Source organism: Manduca sexta, chromosome 25 (genome assembly GCF_014839805.1).
Source record: "Manduca sexta isolate Smith_Timp_Sample1 chromosome 25, JHU_Msex_v1.0, whole genome shotgun sequence".
Classification (NCBI taxonomy): domain Eukaryota; kingdom Metazoa; phylum Arthropoda; class Insecta; order Lepidoptera; family Sphingidae; genus Manduca; species Manduca sexta.
Genome location: NC_051139.1, coordinates 7,721,490 through 7,746,692, shown reverse-complemented (window position 1 = coordinate 7,746,692; position 25,203 = coordinate 7,721,490). Strand labels below are relative to the sequence as shown.

General features: G+C 33.0%; 1 protein-coding gene across 3 annotated transcripts; it reads right to left on the bottom strand.

Annotated features, from left to right (window-relative positions):
* Positions 1-9,681: 9,681 nt before the first annotated feature.
* Positions 9,682-24,339, bottom strand: LOC115450842 (monocarboxylate transporter 9). 3 transcript variants are annotated; one of them, XM_030178958.2, is made up of 8 exons: positions 24,067-24,339; positions 13,492-13,671; positions 12,800-13,070; positions 12,506-12,708; positions 12,111-12,399; positions 11,458-11,633; positions 10,779-10,944; positions 9,682-10,345 (listed from the first exon to the last, which is right to left on the bottom strand). In XM_030178958.2, exons 2-8 carry the CDS (start codon positions 13,606-13,608, stop codon positions 9,993-9,995), a joined length of 1,575 nt encoding a protein of 524 aa, XP_030034818.1. In that variant the 5' UTR covers positions 13,609-13,671; positions 24,067-24,339; the 3' UTR covers positions 9,682-9,992. The 3 variants fall into 3 exon arrangements, with proteins under 3 accessions (XP_030034818.1, XP_030034817.1, XP_030034820.1); XM_030178957.1 differs by lacking the exon at positions 24,067-24,339 and adding an exon at positions 23,833-23,895; XM_030178960.2 differs by lacking the exon at positions 24,067-24,339 and adding an exon at positions 23,288-23,309.
* Between the last annotated feature and the right edge of the window lie 864 nt (positions 24,340-25,203).

The window sequence follows — 25,203 nt, the reverse complement described above, 5'->3', positions numbered from 1 at the left end:
AAATTTATTATTATATTCCATTGAAAGTTGGATATATCAGTGAATTAAAATTCAATAGAAAATGATATAAATGACGATGGAATTAAATATTATATTATTTATGTATAAATATACTTTTGTCACAAAATGAGTGTGTATTATGAAAATGTAAACATCATCCATTAAAAAAAAATAAAGATAAAAGGTGATCAATTAAGTTTTAAATAAATTATACCTTCTGACCAATAATTTTGTGTGTACTTAATATAAAAACTCAAACTAAGTATATGTAACCACAAAAATTCCATACAAACGTTTCAATTAAAGCTTGAGGTTGATAGTGGAATGTGTTTCGATTAGACAAAGAAGTTGCAAAAGCTTCTCCAGGTAATTAATCCGCAAGGAATTCTTTTACACTGGAGGAAAATAATCACGGTTCAACTTGACAAAGAACCTAACATTTTTCAACGGCAAAGCGTTTCAATGTTTGTAAGGGCGTAATTAACAAGTTTCGAAATGAAATAACAATACTTCGTGTTTTTGCGGTACATTTATTTTCATTTTGAAATGATAGTCATCCATGATAACTATGATGTTTATGCTACCTACAGCTATTGATGTGGAGAATAATAGTTTAAAATTCTACCGCAAGATGTCGCTGTATCATAGTTAGTTTGTTACTAATGGAATTCCAATAATTTCCTTGTTAGATCACTTGGGAGGAAATCCAGCTTGTTTCGCTTTTTGTTCTAATGGCCTCCTGCTGTTGTGATAATGACGAATCAATAATGGTTACTTACATTATTACAACTGCGCTTAAGAACAATAATAGGCTAAGTTATTGAAATCATTGCAAAATTAATCGTACTAAAATTATACATAAATGGAAAGCTTTGATAAGGAATTTGGATAAGTGTTTTTAGAATTGAAAATCAATTTTATTTAGATGAAATGTAACATACGAATATATCTGGGATTGATAATATAGATTATATACCATCTCGAAATATGACGCTGTTACGATTTAAATTCAGAGAAACATTTACCTACATGTCGAAGTAGCCGCGTGTAAAAACTAGACAGAAAAACCTTAAACCAATTAAGACATAACCACCACATTCAAATACGTAGCAAATTAAATTACCCGTAATTATTCTAAGAACTTGAAAACTTACCTTTGTAGACGTTTTTGTAGTTTTTAAGATTATACAACGTTCTGTACTATACAGAAACAAAACAGCCAAGTGAAGCGAAGACTAAAAACCGGATTCCATTGTCACAAAAATAGTGCATGGAATGAACAAAGAGATTCGTAAAAATAAAAAAAATGCACTCGTTCTATGTACAATAAAATTGTAAAGAAAGAATATAAGCGTACACAGCACGGAAACCAAATACTGTTAGTACTCTAGGTTTCAGAGATTTGCGTTTTCAAGAAATCTAGGTTTAAAGAGCATTATTCTCACAAAGATATAATACATTTACTTATAATGAGATACATATATTTATAACTTAAATTGACTTAGAAATCTTATACGTGACGTCCACGTTGCATCATAATTTGAGAGATCAATATTCGGAAGGATAGGTTCGTATTTAAGCCGGAATAATGCTAGTATTAGTACTGATACAGTTATTTAAAACTAACAGTAAATGTAATAAGATCAACTAATTAGTAATCATTAGTGATAAAGTTATGCGATCTAGTCAGACAAGAGCTTAAATTGCCCGTCTCGACCTAATATTACTCATAGATCAATCACATAATTATGTGTTACATTATGTATTGGCCATCGATATATATAGAATATACATCAAGAGTATTGTCAGTGAGATTGTTGAATGTCCATGTTTTGTTATCCAAACATACGTGACGCGATCATGACTCCCGGAATTGGAGTTGGTCGATGGTGATTATTAAGCATTAGTTGAACCATGAGGTCATTTCTCCTTCCACTATAAAACAGTAAACAGTCAGAAAAAATTGTCTTCTGATTCAAATATGTGTTTTTGACAATCACTTTGAGCGCTTAAGTACAACGAATATGTAGACGACAATTTCAACAAAACGATTCGAAAATCGTTACAACTCTTCCCACTATATTTCAAATACTCAGTGTTTTCATTATTTCTTGACAATCTTAAATGAATAAAATTGTACTCGTTGAAAATATAGACAAGTTTACTTTAAAAACATTTGCAAGTAAAGCTTCCGTGCAAATTGTAACAGACAGACTATGCACGCGAACAAGAGCGCACAAGAGAATTGCATTTACCTGACCAAACGCCTTAGTGTTTGGAATAAAAGGAAACATTTGGCTAGTTTTAAAAACAATACATATATTTGTGACATGTATTAAAAATAATAATTATTATTTTTTATTGCTTTAAATGACGGGACGAGCTTGCCGTTCGCCTGGTGGTAAGCGTTACGACCGCCCTTAAACAGTAGAAACACCATCCAACAACTTGAATTACAAAATATTGTTTGGTATTCCACTGCGCTCGTCGTCCTGAGACATGAGATGTTGTCTTATTATGTTCAGTTTACTCACTGCTGCTAGGCGGCAAAAATAGACATTGCGATGTTACCTACCCAGGCGGACTCTCACATATGAGAGTAGTGGTATGGTGGTAACCAGTTATAGTAAAAGGAAACATTTGGCTAGTTTTAAAAATTTTCATCTACTTATGACTTGAAATAAATATAAAAATTAGGTAAAAAGTCCTAAGGAACCCTACACAGTATCAACAATTGATATAAGTAATATGTCAATTTATAAAGAGGTATTTGTTTCGAAGTAATTGTTATTTTCAATCACAAAAGGATAACCGTCAAATGCTCACAAAAAATATCATAGCAATGGAAAATTTTATGTAATAGGAATTGACATGGGAAATATTTATTTCAAAGCTTTACCGACAACGAAAACTTTTCAGAAAATTTTCTTAATTTCAGCTAATACATATTTTACATTTTGTAATGTAATATTTATTGATTTTCACACTTCACACAATTAAAGCACTAATGGCAAATTTAAGTCCATATTGTGCCTTCCCCAATTGATTTGGGCTATTTTACCTTTATTGATGAGTCGTTTAACATCTTACTCCAAGCGCCTAATCGCCAATATATAACCGATGAACCCCCTTAAGCCCGCTAAGTAGAATGGTTGATTGTCATGCAAATTAAAGCAATAGAGTACATAAACGAGTAGATTTCTCTTCATGTTAATTGTAGTCACTTCTGTGTACAAACGAACGATATTATATCCGCACACATATAGTTCTGTTGACTGCTTCGGTGACGTAGTTGTAATACGTACGCGGAACGAGTACTACGACTACTTCTGACGACTACGACGACTTCGCTGACGTCCTGGCTTCGAATCCCGGGGCGGGCCAAAATAAATTGCGACTAGGTATTTCCACCTTAAAAATTACTCAGTCGCAGCCCAAAGTCAAGAAGTTGGCGGTGGGATACCCCTGTGCCGCAGAAAGCACGTAAAACCGTTGGTCCTGCGCCTGATCTCTTTCCGGTCATGTCGCATAGATTATGAGGGTGAAGGAACAAAGAGTGCACCTGTGTATTGCAAACATTTGTGCACTATAATACTTTCTGCGTAACTGGTTCATCTCCGTTGAGATTGGCCGCCGTGGCCAAAATTTGCCTAGGAGGGACATAACTCCCTTAGACTTATTGCAATAGAACGTAATAAATGTATGATCATTCATTACGTTCTGTTGCAATTAGTGCTATACTGTTACATAGGGGTCAATAAATAGATAAATTGGCAACGCGCAGACGCTGCAAAGTGTACACATTCACATTCTACACCAGATTTATAACACAAAATGGCGATAACAAACTATTAATATCTCATATTCATACAAATTATATTCATCACTCCAACTATAGTAACAAAACTTGCATGTTATGAAACAAACTCTTCAAAATAATGTAGAGAGCTCATACTCCGCCGAAGTGTGTGGATGTTGTACCTACTGCGACGTACCTAACAGTAACACCAAGTTATTTGCACGTCAGTACCGAGTTGATACCTTTTAAACCACAAAATGGATGGCGCAGAGAAGTTATAAAAAGAAATACGACATTCCACATCTCTGTTTATTACCGTACATTAGTTATACTGCTTCCGTAGTGTCGTCTCGGCATGAAATGGGAACTAATGAGATTTTGATGTTTTTTTGACTGTGCTTTTATTTTCCCTGGTAACGTAAAGATGTTGTTCGAGCCTCAAGTGTGCAATGTCACTGAGGACAATATCATTTTTACACGTTGTAGACGAAAAACATGTGGTTAACTACACTTTGTGGAACATCGTACGCGAATGGAAGTATGATATCGCGTTTTAACTACGTGTTGTTACTTTTATATTTTAATTAAATTGTTCGGTTGGTATCCTCGTATTTTATAACTAACAGATGTTGTACTGGTGGCAGGTTTTTCATATGTGAGAGTCCGCCTGGGTAGGTATCACCGCTATATCTAATTCTACCGCCAAGCAGCAGTGTGTAGTCAATGTTGTGGTCCGGTTTGAAAAATATTATAGCCAGTGCAACTACTGGACATCATAAGACCTAACGGCTCATGTCTTATGATAGCGACTGCAGTGGGATACCAAAAAATACTTTGTAGTTCGAGGTGTTGGATGGTGTTCCTACTGTTAATGGACGGTCGTATCGCTTACCATCAGGCGAACGGCAAGCTCATCTCGTCATTTAAAGCAATAAAATATATTCTTTTATAAACACTAGAGTATAGGATCGGTTTTATCTTGTAGAAGCTAGTTCAAAAGCAAAGTGAGTATTGCCGCATTAATATTCTCTCCACTAATTAATTTAAAATAAAATCTGCACCAAATGAATCTTATTTTACTGTAAAACCACGACAACCTTCTACGTTACAACAGAAGCAAAACTCATTGTTAATATTCACAAATTGTTTACACAAACAATTGCATACAGCAGAACTGTTCGTATTCCGTTACACAGAGAGTCGACATGTGAGTTTGTCTTACATACGTCCACTCGACATTATCCGCTGTGTGGAAGCTTTAAAATTAATTTAGAACTCTCAATTAAATTATTAAAACGCTACTCTCAGTTCACAGCCAGAATGTGTTATTAGTTTCGCAAAAACCTTTGCCTTTTGAGCTGTAGTTATTCATTTTTATTTGGCAGTAAAAAGGATTAAAAGCTTATGTCAGAGAAGCGTTTCAAAACAACTTCATAAAATTAAATGCTATGAATATTCCATAGATATGCATGTTCGAAATTTAAATTAGAGTCAGCTATTCATTTATTTACTCACGCTAGTTGACAATCAAGGTCTAACGAGTTCTCTAAGGCGCAGACGGCTCAAGATTTAAATAAATAACCTCTGAAATCAAACTCCTTCCAAGATTGAGACCCACGTTACTCCAGTCAATGGCATAGAACTTACATGTCAACCCAAATATAATCTCTGTTAAGGACCGATTCATCAGTTGAGTTATCGGACAAATAAATTATAAATTGAACGAATATGAGTTACAAAACAGGATATTCTTTTCATACTGTTGACATTCTTAATTTGTTTACCTTTTATTCTCTCCTATAAATAACTTATTCGACATTCGAAATTCAGCCTTAATAGTAAGAAATTCAATAAGTAAAATGTGTATGTATTTTTTACGTATCATTGTCTTTTCAAGTTCATATAACGCTCGCACGACACTTCATTGTAGACGAAGAAACAATATTGTGCCTGTTTACAAACGGCTGGCTTATTTGGTGTTATCCGCCCACTGTCTAACACAATACTCTTGCATTGAATAAGCTATGTCTCAACTGTTTATTATAGTCTAAAAGATTTTTTGGTTATAAATAACAGTATTTTTCTTAATACAATTATTTTTTTATACGTGCACGCCAAAGTGACTCCACGATAAGTAGAGTCCAATAAAAAGTCGACTAACAAGCGATGATTACCTCTTGGCAGTCGACAGAATTATGCCGGCATGTTGGAATTAGATAAACACAGACTGTTCCCGGAACGCGACACACTTACGTGGGCTGCTATGGTGGATTTTAACACCTTGTGTACGGTGGTCGCTATACGGGCGGATATAAAATATATCCTTCATGTTAATTATGCATAAAATTGTAATGTAATTGTATCTATAAAAATCGTTGTATTTTTAATTTTATGTCAGAGTTACTGCTATTCGTTTTTACTGTAGGATTAGCATTGCATGCTAGGAGTTAGCTAAAAGTCACATAAAGATTTTTTTAAATATTTTTTATTTACCAACGCTTATATACATGAATCCAGAGCAATTATAGGTAAATACAGCATGCATCCAACAATATTATACTAGGTAATAATTATGTTAAGACAATTTTATGTATTTTATTATTGATTTTTTCTAGACGACAAGGTTCCCATTCATCGAACAATCATTGCTTGTCGGCACAATTCCTTCGCAAATCTTTAGTCCTTTTATTCTCGCTCAATTATCTAATATTTGCCCTCAATCATCTTCTACTTGCCTTAATTCCACACTAAGAATATAATGTCAGCGTAACACATGTTTTTATGCACGTTGCGGAATTTGCAGAGCCATTCGAAAAAGTTTATTATGTCGGTAACTATTTACCTATTCGAGAAAATACTACTCTACATATCTGGAAATTAAACCATATGCCACTTATATTTCGTGTCAATTTCTAACACTCGTTCAATTGATTTCATTCTATCACCGTGCGATTGGTATCAGGTCTTCCGATTCGCTAGACATAACTACGGAAATGACGCGCGTTAGTTCACGCATATGTGAACCGTACGAGTACTAATTATGCTCTATTTTAATAGACGATAAAACGAAAAAAGTCTTAAACAATACTTAAAGAAGTCTTTTAATATGAACACAGCAAAATTACCCCACAGCACTGGGTGACACTTGCAGTGAGGTCCAGAAAGAGTGTTCACCAGATGCGAAGGGTGAAATTTTAAAAGAGCTAACCCAAGGCAAAAAAAAATTGCCTTTTCATTGAATAATGACAATTCAATGACAAAATCTAGATCTTAGAAATTTTTATAGTAAATAATTGGCAGGGTGGTTAGATGAACTAATTGGAAGCGCAACTGCAAGCAGAAGCTAGTCGAAACCCTCGCACTTTAATTAGTAGGTGAGCAACGTAAAATCTAAAATAACTTAAAACCCAAAAGTTGGTCTGCTCTATTCAATAGTTTATGTTTTAACTTTAAAAGTTTCAAGTAGATAAATAACTAGTTGTTTGGTTTGTTTAAGTTTGTATTTTAATTAAGAAAATTTCAAAGGAGAATGTTAAAAGAAAGTAGTTGAATGGTGTAGGTACCTACCGCTGTACTCGACAGGTTAGCTGTCAATATACGCATGGTGGAAAATGTACTATGTAAGTAAATAAGCATTTACCAATAGATGAGTGATGTAGTACATGTCTCATCATTTAGTACAACTTAAAATTAAATTAATTCGAAAATAATAGTGCACCAGTTGCAATCCTTTACACTATATCAGCGTTAAAAAAAAACAGTTTATAATCCATATCTAAAGATAAAAATGAATCTCTATTTACTTTGGAAAATACACACACCGTAAATTGAGAACGACTTATCTGATTTCATTAATTTTTGTATTTTTCTAATACTTGGTAGAAGGTACTCAAGAAAAGAAAAACTTGAAAAATGCGCAAAAAAAATTTAAATTTCAGAAAATTAAACTATTTAAATTTCGTACATAATCTTCTGTTCGTATGTATAACACTAAACTCCTAAATCGTAAGATTGATTTTGATAAAAAAATTGTGTTTTCGATTGGGTCTCTGAATGATTAAGATTCATAATTGGAGCCAATAGGTGGCGCTGTACTCAAGTGTCAAGTAACAGAATTTTATCTCATTTTCAAAGCAGGGTAATGTTTATCAGAGCAGCCAGTACTTAAAATAAATAATATAATGAGTAACTATATATACAAAAAATAATTAACATTAAATCCCCCTTTACATGTTTTGTATGAAATGCAATAAATAAATAAAAAAAAATATATGTCTTATTAGGAACAAAGCACTATAAGCATAGATTTGCTTTAATATTCGTGTAGTCATAAAGCCTTGTTTAACTCTTACAACAAAGTTGAATGTTTACTGCTTTAACAAATCCCGTTGTGGAACTTGTACTTAACATTACGGCATACGGGATTAACGTCGTGAAGTGCTTATGTAAAGGGTTTGTGCTCAGGAACCTCTTTGAGGTAAAATCAATTAATATAGAACATGACGTCTACTGTACAGTTGAGAATGAACTTGATGCAATTCACACGAAGAACAAAATATTATACCACACCAATATTATATACAATCATTTGTGTCAACCAGGCATCTCTAGTATTAAGACGGCTTAGGCTTTAGTCGTCCCTAGTACGGGTTAGCAGATTCCACATGCTTTCGTGATTATTATGTAGAATTTTATAGAAAGAATACAATACGTTATTTGTATTTAAGATAAGTCTAATAATGGATAGGTTATCTAATCTTACTTTTATGGTGGCTGATTGAAAATCTGCCATAAAACCGTCCAAACCGATTTTTGTTTTCTTAAAAAAGTGTGAATATTGTAGTTTCATGCGGAGATTTTGTGATAGTCTTGGTGGTGGTGTTAATTGGGCTGTCGTGTACAAAGTTGGTGAACCTCATGATTTTCTAAATATTGAAGGACTTAATAGTTAGTTAATAATTATAGTTGATAGTATCAAAAATAGGAAGCCTATAATTCTTTTTAAGTAGAAAATTAAAACAAGTAATTATTGTAGAATTAATTACTTTCTCTAAGTAGACATATTATCTCGGGTATTTGTACGTAGTAGTGCTATTTGCATCAAATAATTCCATTGAAATTGTATCAATTCATATTGACCCAGTTCGGGTTATTATGATCTAGGTCTTTAGATAATGGCCGATGTTCATAATTACGATTGTAACAATTCTTACCAGACATTGTAACAGAATGCAATGAATTTGTCGTTCTTAATTATTCACGTAATATCTCCTAGAACGACACAGTCGCCATTTGTTACAATCTACAACCCTTTGACCTTCTATAGAAAATGCACTAACGTGAGAAACCATTCCTAGTGCTTGACGCAAATGCAAATGTCTGTTTCATTTAATTTTAGTTCAAAAGACACTCGATGAATTACAAACATACATCAAACAAACCAAACTAATCCAAACGCGTCAGCCACACTTATAAATTTGGCTTGTATAGGCTTACCAAGCGTGTGGATCTGGCATTATATTTCGAAAACGGAGGAATATCTACATTAAGTAGGGTGACCGTTTACCAGAAGGAGGGACGCGGCGCGTGCGTGCCTGTCTGATACCTGCATTATACATGAGCCTGCAACCGGTCCTAGAATGTCTTCACCTAACCATTTGTCCACTTCAGCCGCATCACGCGATGCTGTGATATGGAAAACGGACGGTGCGTTACTATCTACGACAGAAAAGTGTGAGAGAGATAAAACGATCATGCGGCTTATAAATAAGTAATATTAATAATTTAGAGGGTCTGGAGCGTCGTTTTCAAGCAACCAATATTTTTTTTTTACAAGTTTTTTTCTTATATTATATCGAGGTTGAAGTAAATGAAATATCCAGTAAGTTTTAAATGTCTTTATATTATTAGACTAGAAACATTAAAAATGCATGTAAAAATAAATATATCTGCAGATATTGTCACGAGTCTATTATTTTCTATAGCTTAACATAATGAACAATTACTAAATATGGTTCTTCAATAAGTACTCGAGTAGATTGAAGACGACCATGAGTATGATATTTACAATGTATCATCACAATTATAACAGCTTTAAGTATTCACTAATATTGTAAAACACAGCCACAATTATCATTAATATTTTCCTAATTTATCACGAACACAGCTAAGTCCTGTGCATGATATAATTCATCTATATTTTCTCGTTTTTGTTTATATCTTTTTTATTCTGTTTCTTCTCCTGTAACCATAAGTAAAGCATGTCTGGTATCCACGTGACCAACAGTATGACCAATAAGGCATTTTGTGCTGTTATACACACAACGTAACTGCCAGTGTAGTCTCTGATCCATCCGAGGAAGTAACCAGCTGGTGGTACAATGATGCCCATGGTCAACATTCCCAAACCGACTGCAGCTGGTACCTGATCCATTCTGCAGTTGTCAGATATAGCAATGTTTCTGGCGACAATTATCATACTCCTACCAAATCCATAAAGACATGACATCACCACCAGCGTTTGCAAATTTGTCTGGTACGCAAGAACTGAAAGACAAGTAATATAAAATTATTGATACATTCTTGCGAGGATAGGACATTTCCCTAATCTTGAATTCAAGATTAGGGTTATGATTCTAAGAGAATACACAACGAGGACAAGTATATCAGAGGTGATATATCATTTAAACTCGCAGTGATTGTTATGCCTGCTTTCAAAGCAATTATGATTATTTAATTTTGTATTATAGTCATATATAAAGAATTCAATATAAATTTGTGCAAGTGACTTACATATAATTCTTATGCTGAATATTGTAAATTAGTGAATTATGTAACATGGACATTATCTCTGTTCCAAATAAATAAAATACCTCTTAATGCCTAAATCACCTCTCAAGTTACCTTCGAGGTGTATACCTACAATCTCATCACATTTCGAAAAAAATATTGTATTTGATGAACGGTATAAAATTCTTACTTTGTCTAACCACAATCAGCCAAACACTAGTCATAATTAGCATCCATCTGGCTTTTATCTTATACTTGTCTTGAAATATCGGTAAAATAAGACGACCGACGATGTCAGCGGCAGCGACGGCCGACATACACAATGCAGTTTGATTTTTGTCCATCCCAGCTACTTTCTGAAAAAAATAATAAGAACTACAATAAAATACCAAAGAAGGCTTGCAGATGCGTTATCTAGCTGCTGAGAAATACTACGGTTGTCAGCAACTTACAATTTTATATGAATGTAGTGTATCTATGAAATGACCTGATAGCTCTAAATTTTTTTACAGTCAAGGTAAACGTAAAAACTTATTAACAAAAAAAATATTGACGTATCAAATTAATCAATGATGAATTTGTATATTACTGTGTAAATTGAGAATAAAAGCCGTATTACGAGAGGATATCGCTAAAGTAAAGATAGTGCAGTCGTAAAAAGGCGATAAAGTCCGAAAGGGGATTATCGAAAATGTATTTTATAAATGCGATTTAGTGTAATCACGCTGAGAGAACGTGCATTTTTAGAAGTAACTGTCTTATATGAAATATTTAAGCGATGATTGACTTTGTATCGATATCCATGTATATGGATATTTTCTGTCATAACCCATCTATTTATATGTACGATTTGAATTTTAGTTATATACCTGTAGAAAGAAAGGATACAGCATACTGAAGTTTTGGATCGAAGTAACCGAAAGTGCCGTTCCAAGAAGAATATTCAAAAACCTGGGACTGGTCAGCAAAGAAATATCGAATAAGTCATATATCTTTTTCAATAAAGTCTTCTTTTGAACTGGGGCAGCACCGTGGTCAGCTGCACCTAAAACGAAACAATAAATACTGACAAACTTCGAGACTTAAATGTCTCATCAACAGTAAATTAACACGTGGAACGCTCCCTATCTGTTAACAACTAAGTTACACCTAATTAAAAACAATAAACAACAAACTAATTAAATATTTTATGTAAGCTGTGATAACTATTGGATAACAGATTTAACGTTGTTTTGAACTTATTTATACATAAAAAGGTAGAAACTTACTAAAACCTATTTTCTACTAACTAATCAGAACACGTTTTACAATTGCGGCAAATGTTAGTTATAAAGTTATCGTTTAATTATTTTGTAGTCGTACAATTTGTTTATTTAGGTTTTAGTAAGTTTCTACCTTTTTATGTATAAATAGGAATCATAAAAACGGAGCAGTATTGATATGATTCGGAACGTACTTCAAAGTTAGCGATAACTAATTAATTCATCTCTTTATGAAAGATACAAATATCATTATCACTCACCATTCAAACCGTTAGAGTTTGATGCAATCATTTTTGCTAATTCTTTTTCGCTTCGGGATTTCTTTCCATTTTCATTCAATTCAATCGCTTTGTCTTCCCCTTTTAACTCGAGTTCTGTGGCACGACCGATGTCTTTCAAACCAGCGTCTCTCAGTATTTGAGAATTCTTTCTGATCACAATGTCTTTGTGCTTATCTTGTAATAAATATAATTTTTCATCTACTTCAACTTCCTCTTCTATTTTTTTCAAATGCCATTCAACTGGTTGGATTAGCATAGTACCACAGATCTGAAATATAATTACACGACATAAAATGGTTTGTACTTAATACTACTTAATTTGTTATATGCATTTCTGTTTTTGTTATAAACAATTCATGGAATTAAATACTTACTCCATGTAAGCTCAAAGAGGACAGGATCAAGCATGCCCCTTGAAAACCGTAATTTTCCAAGAGATATCTTACTAAGTGAGGCATTACTGTCTGGCCCACACCTGTGCCCACGTTAGCAAGACCCACCGCGCGGCTCTTCTTCAGTTTAAAATAACTATTTATAGCCACGAATGACGAATTCTGAATGAAACCCAAACCCAAACCTGAAACATAACCATGCAATTAGAAATTCATAGAACAGATTCTAAAAAAGAAAATAAATGAATGAGGTTAATAAAAATATATAAGTCTCACCTAATAAAACTCCGTAAGTTAATACCAAGTGCATGATATTTGTTGAGAATCCGCTGAAGAATATTCCTAGGGTACACGAACACGCTCCTATTACTGCTACAAATCTCGTCGATGTCAATTTGACTATCGCACCGGCAATGGGGCCTCCAAAATTAGTCACAAACAACATTGTGCTCAAAACTATAGCGGCGCCCTGTGTGCTGTGCCCCATTGCTTCTAATGCATCTCCATAGAGCAAACTGAACAATGACAGCATTGATTGATTGAAAATCTATAAAGAAATTGATGGGTTTGATTTTACTTTGGGAAAATCTACAAAAGTTCACGAGGTTACCATCATTATAAATATTTTTCACATATTTATGTATGAAATTAAAGTCGTTTCCATGGTAGTTTACTTGTTATTTAAAAATAATTGATCGATAAGTCTATGACGTAGATTTCGTGCGTAAATATACTAACACCAATGACATATCAGCCTTGAAATTATCTAATAAGGCAATCTTAAAATTATTTGTTACTACATACATGGATTTTATTTATACAAGAAACAATTCCAATAGATTGCGTATAATATAATAATTGTAATTAGTTTTTAACTATCTATTAACCACAATAATCCGTATTTGCTGATGAAAATACGTATTTTTTCCTACAATTTTAACTTGTAAGAAAGGGTATGATTTACTCACATTAGAGAGAGCTGTTCCTATCAAAACCATCCATCCCCAGCCTCCATCTGGTGGCACTAATTTGATTACTTTCTGTCTTTTCGTCGTCGGTACCAACGAGCTTCTTTCTGACGTCATTTTTGCGGTTTCCTTATCTTCCTTCGTATGAATTATTGTATGACATAATAAGCTACTGATGTCCTACAACAAAAGGTAGACTTGTTATAAAAACGTTACAAAATAAATTTATTAATGTATTAGCTACTATAAAACACATTTTGGGTTAAGTATGTTTTTAAAGAATCGAAAGAAGTCTTCTTGTAATTTTATTAGAATTGAAAAAATTGCCCTTGCGTATTTCTGTTGAAATTTGGCATATTGTTATAATTAAAAAGAAACCAGTATCGACATTTACTGTACCTGCAACATATTATTTTTTCACAATATGCCCAATCTATATAGAAGTAAATATTTACTTAACATAATAATGTTTAAAATTACATCATTGTACTTATAAAATCGAGCGGATAGTTTTTTTAAGTTGATACAAAAGTATTTACGCATAACAAACAACGCAAATATTTTCACAACATAATTATAAATAATACAAGATATACATCCGAATAACAATGATGTTATGACTCAAAAAGCAAACAATTAATCATGCTATGAAATCAGAGCATTAATTGCTACGATATGATGCAAGTTACGTAGTTTTACGACCGGGGTGTGTCTATATGTTGGTTGAACGCAGTTCATCACATCTGACCCGCATATCTTAGGCCGAGTCAGTGGAATTCTCCAGATTTTTTTTGCTTCGCTGGGAACGTAAACAGAAAAGTTTTATGTATGAAATCTCGAACGCAAACTTTATCTGTTAGACTTTGTTCCGAACATATTCAGTTAGCAACAGTATTTTATTCACGAAATAAAATTATATTTTTACATGCGTGGAGTTTGCTTCTAAATATGTTTTGAATAGATTTACTAGGCTACTAGACTCGTGAGTCTTATTCATATATAAATATAAGGTTATGTATAGCCTTTGCAGCTTAGAAACAAAAATATATTGAAAAGGAGAACAAGCCTATTTAAAGATACATTAATTACATTAATTACTTAATTGTGGTTTAAATTATAATGTATTTTGGTTAGTATGTCGCACTTTATATTTTAAACCTGAGATAATAAGTTTATTCTAATACTTCAAGAATTTTGTACTGTTTTGGTTTGTAAAGGTCAATTTAAGTTAATTACCACATTACTAAAATAACTGCAACAAGACATGTAAATTGCTTTAATAACATGAATCAAATAATCTATACTATTATATAAAGCTGAAGAGTTTGTTTGTTTGTTTGTTTGTTTGTTTGTTTGTTTGTTTGTTTGTTTGTTTGTTTGTTTGTTTGTTTGTTTGTTTGTTTGAACGCGCTAATCTCAGGAACTACCGGTCCAAACTGAAAAATTCTTTTGCGTTGGATAGCCCTTTGTTCGTGGAGTGCTATAGGCTATATATCATCACGCTATACCCAATAGGAGCGGGGCAGTAATGGCTAATCTCAGGAACTACCGGTCCAAACTGAAAAATTCTTTTTGCGTTGGATAGCCCTTTGTTCGTGGAGTGCTATAGGCTATATATCATCACGCTATACCCAATAGGAGCGGGGCAGTAATGGCTAATCTCAGGAACTACCGGTCCAAACTGAAAAATTATTTTTGCGTTGGATAGCCCTTTATTCGTGGAGTGCTATAGGCTATATATCATCACGCTATACCCAATAGGAGCGGAGCAGTAATGGCTAATCTCAGGAACTACCGGTTTCAACTGAAAAATTCGTTTTATGTTGGATAGCCCTTTATTTGTGGACCGCTATAAGCTATATATAATCACGCTATGACCAATAGGAGCGGAGCAGTAATGGCTAATCTCAGGAACTACCGGTCCAAACTGAAAAATTCTTTTTGCGTTGGATAGCCCTTTGTTTTTGGAGAGCTATAGGCTATATATTATCACGCTATATTCAATAGGAGCGGAGCAGTAATGGCTAATCTCAGGAACTACCGATTCGAAATGAAAAAATATTTTTGTGTTGAATAGTCCTGTTGTTTGTGGAGTGCTCATAGTTATATATCATAACGCTATGACCAATAGGAGCGGAGCAGTAATGGCTAATCTCAGGAACTACCGGTTTCAACTGAAAAATTCGTTTTGTGTTGGATAGCCCTTTATTTGTGGACCGCTATAAGCTATATATCATCACGCTATGACCAATAGGAGCGGAGCAGTAATGGCTAATCTCAGGAACTACCGGTTCGAACTGAAAAAATCTTTTTGTGTCGGATAGCCCTTTGTTCCTGGAGTGCTATAGGCTATATATCATCATGCTATGACCAATAGGAGCGGAGCAGTAATGAAACATGTTGCAAAAACGGGGAAAATTATGAGTTTTGAGAGCTTCCGTTGCCTGCGCTGCGTAAACGGTTAAAGTTATGCAACAATGATGTATGACGGGATTGTTTCACTTAAAAAGTTCTAAATAATATAACAAAAGTCCCCCGCTCCACCTGTCTGCCCTAACGTGTTAAACTCAAAAACTACCTAACCAATAAAGATGAAATTTGGTATGGAGACAGTTTGAGACCCTGGGAAGAACATAGGCTCCCGGGAAACTACTATTTTTATAACGGAAAACTTTAGCCTGAATAACTTTATAACGCGGGCGGAGCCGCGAGCAAAAGCTAGTAAAGTATAAATGGAGATAATTCTTTGTTTACAACTCTAGACTGATATAAAATTAATTAAACCAGCTGAATAATATTTATTTACTAGGTCAAATTTTATAAATTTACGCGATATTTAAATTTTTTTATTACACTTTCTTTGTTGTTAGTTTACAATAAAATTAAAATAACGCTTTAGGTTCCTTCATATGATAAATTAAAGGTCACGTATTATTGAAAAATAATCTTTTATCGAATAGTTAGATATCTAACACCGATAGCCATATCTTCGGTCAAAGACCGTTAGCACATACACGCTGCTGATGTAACACTATCTACTGAAATGATTTTGTAACACTCTTTATCGATCTTTATTGTGTTAGGGTTAAAAATCATTATTGCGTAAAAAGTATTTTTAGTTATTCAACCTATAGCGAACTATGGTTACGCTATTTACTTTATGCTCTTCAAGAAACTTTTAATGAGCGGTATTCAATAAGATAACAGAAGTGAATAATAATAAATATTTATTCTTTAGATTTATTCTTGGCTTCAGGGTAGATACGTTTCTTGTAGATCAAAACTTTATGTACGTAGTACAAATATATCAATGTTTCTGCCAGTTATTTAGATGTTATTTTCGTGTAAGGGGATCCAGAAATCTGATTTACTATTTCAAGAAAGATAATAATGTTGAGTATTTTTTGCCTCTTAACACGATACTGTGGCGGTTTATTGTATGAAACATGTTTGTTTAACGATTTGGACTAGTTTACGAAGAGTCGCGTGACTGACGTCATTTCGGAAGCGCACAAAACGTGTCAGAAAAACCCCGTGACACACGGCTTGAAGATAGATATGCCCAGTCATTCAAAGATAAACATACATTGTAGTATATAACATTTGTGATTAGTGCATTCCATTTCTAATTTTAATAAAATTATATAATATTCTCTTTCTTTAAATAATAAATATCTTTGTTAAAATAACAAATGCGATTTCTGTTTATATCAAATCTATTAATTATTGAGAGTTGCGTATTAATTTGATGATAATTCAAATACAATATTTTAATAACTAACACGAAATACCTAGCAACGTCTGTTGTAAGCTATCAGAATTTTGGTATTTTCCACAGTGGAGACCTCGATTGATAAGATATTATCTGTTTTGTTGTAGGCACCACACTGTTATTTTTTTTGACACAACAGGCAACGTATTGATTAATGCTTTACTAAAGTAAAATTAACGTTTGAATACATGGTCAAACCTTACACAATAATAAGATCTCGTTTCACAACTTCTGAGTGAATGTTACTCGTCACATAAAGTCGTAAAAGTAGACCAAATACACAAGCCAGACTCTAATCTATGCTCCCAAATAAATGGTTATAAAATGATTACTACCTACATTAGTTGTTTAATACGATAACTGTCAAATAAAATTGACTTGAAACTTGTGAAATAAGCCTTAATAGTAACATCAGAATTGTACTAAAATGTGCCATTGTTAGGCACGAACCTACTCTACTAATAAACATTGGACCACCGTGATACTGTGCTGCAAATTTAAACCTAATAATAAAATATATAATTTGATCTAAATCTCTAATACATGCACGATTTCTCGTTGTGTTTCCATCTACTGCCAAAGCAAGCTACTTATTATTAAAAAAAAAAAAATCAAATTCAAATACAATAACTTCCAACGTAGACGAACTTGACACCTTATCTTTATTTTGTGCCACTACCATAGATGTACACTACTATTCCTACACAAAAGAGATAATAATGGAGTCCCTAAATAACGTCATTAAATTGATAATGTCCAAAGTAATTGCAAGAAAACCAATGCAAAATAATATGAAAATATACAAAATGCATAAACTGTCGTATCTCGTTAAGTAAAAAATCAAATATAAAATAACGTTGGAACAAACTGTGGTGATATTTGGTCAGTTTTCAATCTGCTCGAGCCAATATAGCGAACTGATGAAGGTAATAAAGTATCGATAAAAGAGACTTGTGTCGAGGAGATAGAATTGATATTATTTACGAAACAATACAAGCCAGAAAAATATATTTGTACGAAACGCGTCAAAGTCACTGAAATTATGAATCACGGCGCTGATTTGTTTATCTTTAACTATTATAATGGCGAATCAATCAATTGACATATGTAGTACAAGGTCGTTTTAGTATTATTTTATATTATAGCATGTAATTTAATTAAGCGTTCTATTTTAGTTTGAATTTCAAATTCAAATTGACAGAAGCCATGTGGCTTCTGTCAATTTGACCCATGTGGGTCGTATGCGTGCTTTCCCGTAAATGAGGAATAAAAATAATCAATTGTATTTGTTTGTATGTATGGCAACGTATCTACAAATCGCCTCTTTACGTTAATAAAGTTTTAATACGAAAAACATATTTATGTATTTGAAAATTTATAACGTTCGATTTATTTTTTCAAAACAAGTGAATTTTTTTTAGGTACCTATGTAATAGGATTTATAACTTGCATTTAATACTGTAATTAATAAGTAAACAATCCCCCTTTTTGTATAAAATCTATAAAGCGCACGTTGCCTATTTCTATAGGCAACGTGCGCTATATCCTCTTTCATGTTAGAAATGAAAAGAGAAAAAAAAAGTTGCTTCCTTGTTAACTATTTTGATAAACCTCTATGTTATATGTGTACACTCATATCAACAAAAAAAAACGTAATACATTAGAAATGAATTGTTTTTCATTAGTTCGTTAGTGCAATAATTGTATTTACGATGAAGTAAATAATATATTAACAATTTTCGATATCTACGCATACCGATAGCGATATATATGGTCTGTAATTCTGTCTTAGTTTCCATTTCTACTTTACACATAATATTTCCTTATAACATAATATTGCCTTGTATTGGCTATTATAACCAAAGAGTGGGGATTTATATTAGCGAACGTAATCTTTAAGTTATTTTCTCTTATGGACATTAATTTCAATACTAGTGTTGGATGGACCATGAAAGTGACATAGGCATGAGGATATTTATCTGTTTGTTGTACGTATAAAATCATTAAAGGTATCATCACTAAGAATATAATCATGATTTCCTATTTTCAAACAGCTGCAAGAACTATTAGTGGTTTCAATGCTCTGCTTCGTTGGTGGTAGGAAATATTTTATATTCGCCCGGATAAAGACCATCGTACACAAGGTGTTAAAACCCACCATAGTGGCCCACGTAATTGTGTCGCGTTCTAGATCAAACGGTACATATCCAGCTCCGATAGACCGGCATAATTTTGTCGATTGCCGGAGGGTAATCATCTCTTGTCAGTCGATATTATTGGTCCCCACTCCACTTACCATCAAGTGCAGTGGGGTCTCATTGCCATGCACGTTTTAAAAAAAAACAACGTAGCAACGTGATTTGATGCATCTAAAAAGTGCAGTACTTCATAACAATTCGTCATCTTATCGTGACATGTGGATTTAAATTGAGATTTTAGTTCGACAATGTCAACAAAGGTTAAATACAAAACGTATCCTTTTAATATTTATAAGAAGTTTAGTAGATCGTTTTAAAAATTTGGCTTATAAAGTCTTGGCTACGGTAAAATCATTGATCTGTAGATAATGACACCAATGTATTGTTTCGGAATACAATACTCGTATATCGTACCTATATTATTTTATCGAGTAGTTTATTTCTTTTAACACAACACATAAATATAAAAATATTTATGTCTTAATAGCTTCTTGTAGGTTAATTAAATAATGGCTAATTCAAGCATCAGACTGGAAAAAGGTTGAGGTTTTCAAATTAGCTGTTGGAGGAAAATGTTATACATACCATGGACAGCAAGACGCACCAATAAGTTCATCCTTGCCCGGTTAAACATCAAGACTAGGCTCTCCACCATATGCTACCAACGAGTCTTAAGTTATTTTGGCCACATTTTTTTTATGTTATAGGGGGCAAACGAGCATACGGTTCACCTGTTAGTAAGTGATCACCGTTGCCCATGAACATCTGCAATACTAGTGGGCATAGAAATGTGTTGCCGGCCTTCGGCATCACCCGAAAGCAACCAGATAACTTCGAAAAACTTAGTTGTAGGAAAAGTAGATGCTAGAAGACCATGTAGCCGACCACCTACCCGATGATCTGATTAAATAAAAACTATAAGAGTATTTCCTATTACCACGTCCCTGAGGAAAGTTGAAGACGGGAGTGCTTGAAAATAGCACATCATCGACTTAGTCAAGAGATTTCAAAAGGCACACGACCCACCACCACACCACGACACGAAGTAATGAAGAATATAATAAAGAAGAAGAAGGTTAATATTACAACTCAATTGCGATGACCTAACTCTTGTTTATATCTATTAAGGTCCCAGACACAGGTAAATTATTGTTGTGGCTATCAAATTACGTTTTCTAGATTTTTATTATTGCAGGACGGTAGCAATACTAACTACTAAGTGTGTCCAACATGGCGCCCGGTGGTACGATGGTCATCGCTGTTAAAAATACGCCCTTAATACCAGTGAAGTACGTTTCCAACCTTTAAGTACTGCTTCAAGAGTTTGGGAAGCGAGTCAGTATCTCTTAAACATTCTTGACAAATGAGATATAACAACAAAGACAACGCTATGATTCTATTGAAATATTGGTATTCTAAAAGACATAGCTGTACTAAGGCAGGCTGGTGGAAGAACGCCCGGTAACTGATAAGGTTTACCATCTATGATGTCGGCATTTTTTGGTGTTGTAGTGCAAAAACATACGATTTTTTGCAATTTAATCAAAGGTTTATCTTTACATTTTTTCATGAAACAATTTTATTTAGGTGGGCCATTTTTTCTAAAATTAGGTGGGCCTACAATAGATCCGTTACCTTAGTGGAAATCATTAGTGTTAAATCTAGTAAAAAATTACCTACAGCATGGCTAAACAATATCGTTATAGTTGACCTCTACATGGTTAAAAATAATCATTTCTGATAACCCATTGAATTTATATAACTACAAACTACTAAACATGAAATATTTGGACAATTGTAATATCATTTATGTACTTGATATTTTTTAAAACATTGTTCTTTATATTTTTACACTTAAAACGAATGACTAAGCAATATTTGATTAATATTTTCATATTATGATGATGATGATGATGAGTATATTATGACGAGTTGTGCAATAATTGGCTTGTAATTTTCTTTAAACAATTTATGCGAAGATCAAGTTAGTTGGTTGGACTGCTTCGGAGACGTAACGAAATTCAGAAACAAAAATGATGAATTAATTATCGTTTTTTACTGAACAGTTATAAATAACTGGAACATTAAAATAATTCGTTAGACGTCTGAAAAAGACGGGTATTATAAACCTATTTCTTTACCGGTAATTATAAACAATAAAAAGAATAAAATTGTGTTACATAACAAAAGGCATTTCGCGATTGTGTAATATATTAGGTGCGTAATACACACAGTACCAGATGTATACAATGAAAATTATCATAGTAGTAATTGGATGAACACGTTCAATTTAGTATCATGCGCTTGCGTCGAGATTCCCTAAAAAAATTGATATATGCCTAGCAAAGTTTGGGTCATGAGAGTAGTTTACCTAAATCTTGGGATCGATTTGTTAACTTGGCTTTCAGAGTGACAAACGTTAACATACGCTAGACCTAATTATTAAAGAGAATAATATTTCCTTGTTTCATGCCAGTCTAGTAGATACAATTTGTTTGTGACAGTTTTTTTTTTATTTTGGCAAGAAAAAATAAATCTAATATATGAACGATAACCCATCTCTAATGCATCATAAAGATTGAATCATAATATTTGAAACAATTATTAGAATTAAATTTAGTTTGAGCGAATATTTGTCCAATCTCTTTGGTCCAATGAATTATCAGTATAGGGAAGTTAAACCACGATAATTTATTCTAATATCTATACAATTTTTGCTGTTATAGCCGTATTCTGCCTACGTTTAATCACTGCAATCAAATCAGATTACTCACGCCGCTACGTAATTTGCATTTTTAATATAAGATGACGGTAATTGATATTTCTATGTACGGGGAAATTTAAAACCATACAATTTCATAGTATTAGAGTAATGAGGCATTAATAATCAAAAGGAAAATCTAAATAAGAAAGTTAGAGTAATTCAGTACAAATTATATTTAAGAAAAACGTTGGTATCAAATAAAACACATTTCGCAGTAAATGATGTTCATTTGAAAACCACATCTTGAACATTTTTTTTAACACACAAATATAAATTTAATTTAAAGCATTTGTTTTACGGTCGCTATATTTGCAATGTCTCCGAGCTGTCCAAGATTCAAAGAACTAGTTTTTTTTTATTAAATATCTAGATTAAATTAGTTCAACCCACTTAGGATCAAATGCTTTAATGGAATAATTTCCGGAATGTTTCCTTTTCCGTTTATAGAGAAGTGCTCGGTTAACTGGATAAATGTACTTTGACGTAAGATTGTTAATTAAAACCTTTTTAAATACTAAGTACTAAGAAACACTTCCTGAACCAAAGAATTTCCTAGTTTATTGCTGACTTTAATCTATGGGTTTACATTTTCCTATATTATATAGTGTAAATGAAGAAACTGATTGTATGGCTGCTTACTGATCGATATAATGCACAGCCGAAACCGCTGGGTCTAGGACTATGTAAGTATGCCGTAAAAGACGCAAGTGAGCATTAAGAACGGGTTTTTGGAATTTCATTCCCTAAACGTTTAAAAAGGGTATAAACATTGTGTGGAACTCACAAAGTTTTAATCGATTTTGAAAAAAAAGGGGTGTTTAGAGCTATAGGTTACCTTTTATCCCGAAATAGTATTAACGAGGGCGGAGCAACAAGCAAAAGTAAGTCACTAAAAAAACAACTTAAAAAAATAGAATGAATACATGTTATAACAAGACTTGAATTTCCAATTACACACAATACTTTATAATTTTTTTTTTGCTTTTTCGTTTAGTGGTGGCGTAGATCAGCTGTGAAATTGCCTGAAATTTTGGATTTATTTCCCAAAAAGAGCAAACAAACCTTTTGATTTTGACTTGTAAAATTTATCGAACACAATCGACTATATCTGCACGGCACTTCTATCTACCTCTCGTATGCGTGATAATATTAACGTAATTATAACGATTAATACATATGTCTGCTTTTATTTATCATTATCTACTGCGATTATCGTTCGGTTCATTTAGTGATCCGAGGTAGCAACTGTTATATCTAACATCTGATACGGGCTATGGACCATGGAACATATAATATTTTATACATATAAAATATACTATTACGGGTTAGTATCGAATTACGAATGGATATTGAGCAAATTGAAACAATTATTGTAATTGCAATGCAGCTATTTTTATCACCATTAAAATTTAATCTAATCACAACGAATTCCGAACCCAGTGCATTAATTGGATTATTAAATGGTATAAATGAATTCATAACCGCGGAAAAAACGAATATAATATAAGGTTTTTTCTTGTCAAACAAATAATTTTTGTAGCAACTATTTAAAATTTCAGCATATAATAACATAAAAACGTTATAGTCTTGTGATTAAAGAATATTACCTTAGGATTATAATCACGTGTAGTTCCTTCCGATTCTGATCTACACATTCGTGATATTCGTGAAATTTATGACATAATATCGATAATTTACAACGCAATAATAATATTAAATTGATTATAAAAATATCAATTACATTTATCATTTTTAGATTAGGTAACCAATTATTTGCAGAAATCACATAGCAATCAAGCGCAATTTAAATGTCATCGCGCAAAATTGAAACCAAACCTTACCCATTAAGCGACACGTGCATCAATGAACTTGACTTTCCTCACTAATGAACACAATTTTCACTGAATCATCAGTATGTTCCTTTACACGACCGTTCTGTTCGAATACACAAACATCAATGAGTATTGACATCATGTGTCACTACACTCGCGATAATATTAGCCATCTTTAAGGTATCGGCTATCGGACTTTGGGCAATTTTTATTATAAACGGGACAAATACGGTTCACCTGATGATAAGTGAACACCGCTGTCTATGAACTTTTGGGATATCAGGACGCATGGCATCTCTATGCATCGCTAGCCTTTTTGGTGGGAATATGCACTTTTTTGACGTTCGCTAGTTCGTTTTTGCTACCTTGCGTTAACTGTATAGTGATTACTGTGCTCGCGAAACTGGTTCTCGTCAGTAAAAAACGCCGAAGACGCGATTATATTAAACGGCTCGATATAAAATAACAAGTGTCAATAATATCGATGTTTACAATTTTCATGTAATATGTAGTAGTTGATAATGTGAGGACTTTCACCTCATCCTATTTTAAGATTAAAAAACATGCCAAGATAATTTTGATATAATACTTATGATGTTATCGATTTTTGTTTTCAGGGTTCTGTTACTACACAAGGCTTACATATTTTTGAGTGTTTTCGTCAAAATACTCGTCCATACGTCCATTAGATTACTTATCGTAAAAGTGGACATGAGTTAGTGGGTCTACTGATGATAAGTGATATCCAGCGCCCATAAATAATCTTCTTTCCTTACATATTATAAAACAAACTCCCCCAGGCGTGTTCGTCTTTCTGTTCGAACCCAAAAACTACGGGACGGATTTCAATGAAAATTGTATGTATACTTATAGACCCTAAAGGATGTAGGCTAAAAATAAAACTTTGTTAAAAATACAAAAGTATTTATACTTTTGTATTTTTCGCCTTTAGGCGATTTAAAGTTTTAAATTTGTTTAGCTTATGTGGATGGTATATTTTTTTCTATTTTTATATTTTTCTTTCTCTATATTTTTAGTTCCTAAAGGTTCCTAACTTTCCTCAAGGTACGCGTACGGGTCTAAGAACACTCGCTGGAACGAGCTCTTTTATTTAATCTTTCGTTCCCTTAAATTGGTTAAGTTATA